This window comes from Trypanosoma rangeli (genome assembly GCF_003719475.1).
Source record: "Trypanosoma rangeli strain AM80 chromosome Unknown Tra_15.4_contig_01036, whole genome shotgun sequence".
Lineage (NCBI taxonomy): Eukaryota > Euglenozoa > Kinetoplastea > Trypanosomatida > Trypanosomatidae > Trypanosoma > Trypanosoma rangeli.
In genome coordinates this window covers 1-2,079 of record NW_021706781.1, presented here as the reverse complement: position 1 = coordinate 2,079, position 2,079 = coordinate 1, and the positions used below count along the sequence as shown (strand labels likewise).

The window sequence follows — 2,079 nt, the reverse complement described above, 5'->3', positions numbered from 1 at the left end:
TCACTTGCGTGATGCATGGCGTTCCTCTGCAAGGCCCAACAGCAGAACAGTGCCTGCAATTGGGCCTCTCTCTCACGCCGCGCCTGTGCATGTGCCGCAAATGAGCAGTCTGAGTGTTCTCCACATTACCACAAGGGCGTTGGCGGAAGACTTCGAGACGTTGTGCCACGGTAGGGTCTGCGGAGCCTCATGTTTGGGTTGGTGGCATCGGAATCAGTGGGCCCGGAGGTGTGGGTGCGTGGGGCCGTCGAATTTCCCAGAATGGGCGCCAGTGCGTTATCACGGCGGGGGAGCAGCAGGAATTGACTAGAAGATGTGATGCCGTTGGGGTGCCTTGCAACCACGAGAGGAGAGCGGTCGCGTTGATCTACGAGACTCTTTGGCGCCTGAGGGAGGCGCCGTCCCTTCGCACAACCTTCGCCCAGGACAAGGGGGACACAGTCTCCCGCAAGACGTGCGCACAGCAGGTGTGCGAAGACACACCACCACGCGGTGATGATCGCCCGTCAGCAGCCGTAGTGGCGAAGGATGAGCACCCCGTTCCCACTGCGGACGCCCTGTGGGCAGTGAGGTACCGCCGCCTCAACGCCTTTCTGTTCCGTGTGGCAGGGGGGGCGTCATCTCGGCGGTGTACATGGTTTTCCTTTGTCTTTCCGCGTGATAATGGGCGTGGTGCGTTGCCGGAGAGTGACAGAGGCGATGGTGCAAGAGGGTGGTGCAGTCAAAACACTCAGCGGGCGGAGCGGCGGCTGCAGTTGGTGCCCGGCGGGGGCGGAGAGGTGGCCGGCGGTGCTTGACGCATGGCGGCAGTGCTACGCACACGTTGCGGCCAATGAAGGGGCTGGCAAAGGCGAGGCAGCGGACCAGCGAGTGCCTTGGGCCTTTCGCACCGGGCCAGAAGGGTTTGATTGGTTTTGTTGTTTCATGTTAGTTGTGGGTTTTTTTTTGCTGTTTTTTCCCCGCGGGAAACGCCAGCGCCACCAATACCAATGCTACCGCCGCCAATGCTCCTGCCGATGTTCAAATGGAGGCAGCACGGGTAGTTTATTCACGCGGTGCGATGGCCACGCCACCTCGCCCCGTCTTTTCCACTCGCGCTGCTCCTGCTGCTGTTGGCGGAGCCCTGCGCCCGTGGTGCTTTGCCCCGCCCGAGAGGAACACGGCAGGTTCGACGAGGCGGTGTGGAAGAACGGCCTACCGCCGACTGTTGCCACTAACCAAGTAAACGATTACGAAAGAAAATGGAGAAAAAACACCCCCCGTGGGGGTCGAACCCACGACCACACGGTTAAGAGCCGTGCGCTCTACCGACTGAGCTAGAAGGGTCATGCCGCCCCGCCGGGCCAATCGTTTAAAGGGAGGTTCCGGCACGGCGCCGGCAACCCACCGCCACTCACGCCACGGGAGGGAGGGGCGCCACGCCAAAGATAAGAAAAAACAAGGGCAAAGCCGCGCGCGAGGACGCCCAAAAAAAAAAAAAACAGGGGTTTCCCATTTCATATTTAAGCCCCCCCCGCGAGGTGCTTTAAACGCCCCCCCGGCGCGCGCAAAACCAGCACCATTCGTGGCTCAGCGGGCGCGCCACCGCCCCCACAATCTACACGTCAAATGCGATGATGTGGTGGCCGCTGTCTGGCGAGGGCTTTGCCGCCCAATTAGGAGTGGCACGACAATGGTGTCGGACACCGAGCCGCGGCGTCCCCCCGGCCAATGCTGCGCAGCCGCCCGCGCTGGCCACCCGGAAGCCTTTCCCAATGCGCCGTCGCGAAATGATCCCGCCGCGGGGTCCGGGCGGAATATTGCGACCCCAACCCACTGTGTTTGCCTCGGCGTCTGCGCAGGGCAGCTTCTCCAACTCCACGCCAGTGGCGCCGTCAGCTCCATTCCTGCCGCCGCCACGGCAGGCGCAAGCAGCGTCGCAGTGCCGAAACCCCAACAAGCTGAAGCCACCTGCTTGGGTGGGGCGGCGCTGCTGACTGCACGGCAACGCGCGCCCGTCTCTCGCGTCGCACCGCGGACTCGGCGGGCGCAGGATGCCGCACACCACGACGGACCGCAATCCAAGGGCGCCCTCGACCC

The 2,079-nt window shown here is 63.2% G+C and overlaps 2 protein-coding genes and 1 non-coding gene across 3 annotated transcripts; 1 reads left to right on the top strand and 2 right to left on the bottom strand.

The window, feature by feature from the left end:
• On the top strand, nucleotides 1-310 carry TraAM80_10536 (uncharacterized protein; the record flags this gene model as incomplete). Its single annotated transcript, XM_029387149.1, has 1 exon — nucleotides 1-310. A coding segment is annotated over one exon (310 nt), but the record flags the coding sequence as incomplete, so codon positions are not given.
• Nucleotides 311-1,253: 943 nt separating this feature from the next.
• TraAM80_10535 lies at nucleotides 1,254-1,326 on the bottom strand. Its single transcript has one exon. It is a non-coding gene; the product is annotated as a tRNA-Lys (tRNA).
• Nucleotides 1,327-1,597: 271 nt separating this feature from the next.
• TraAM80_10534 (uncharacterized protein) lies at nucleotides 1,598-2,079 on the bottom strand (the record flags this gene model as incomplete). The annotated part of the gene is made up of 1 exon (XM_029387148.1): nucleotides 1,598-2,079. A coding segment is annotated over one exon (482 nt), but the record flags the coding sequence as incomplete, so codon positions are not given.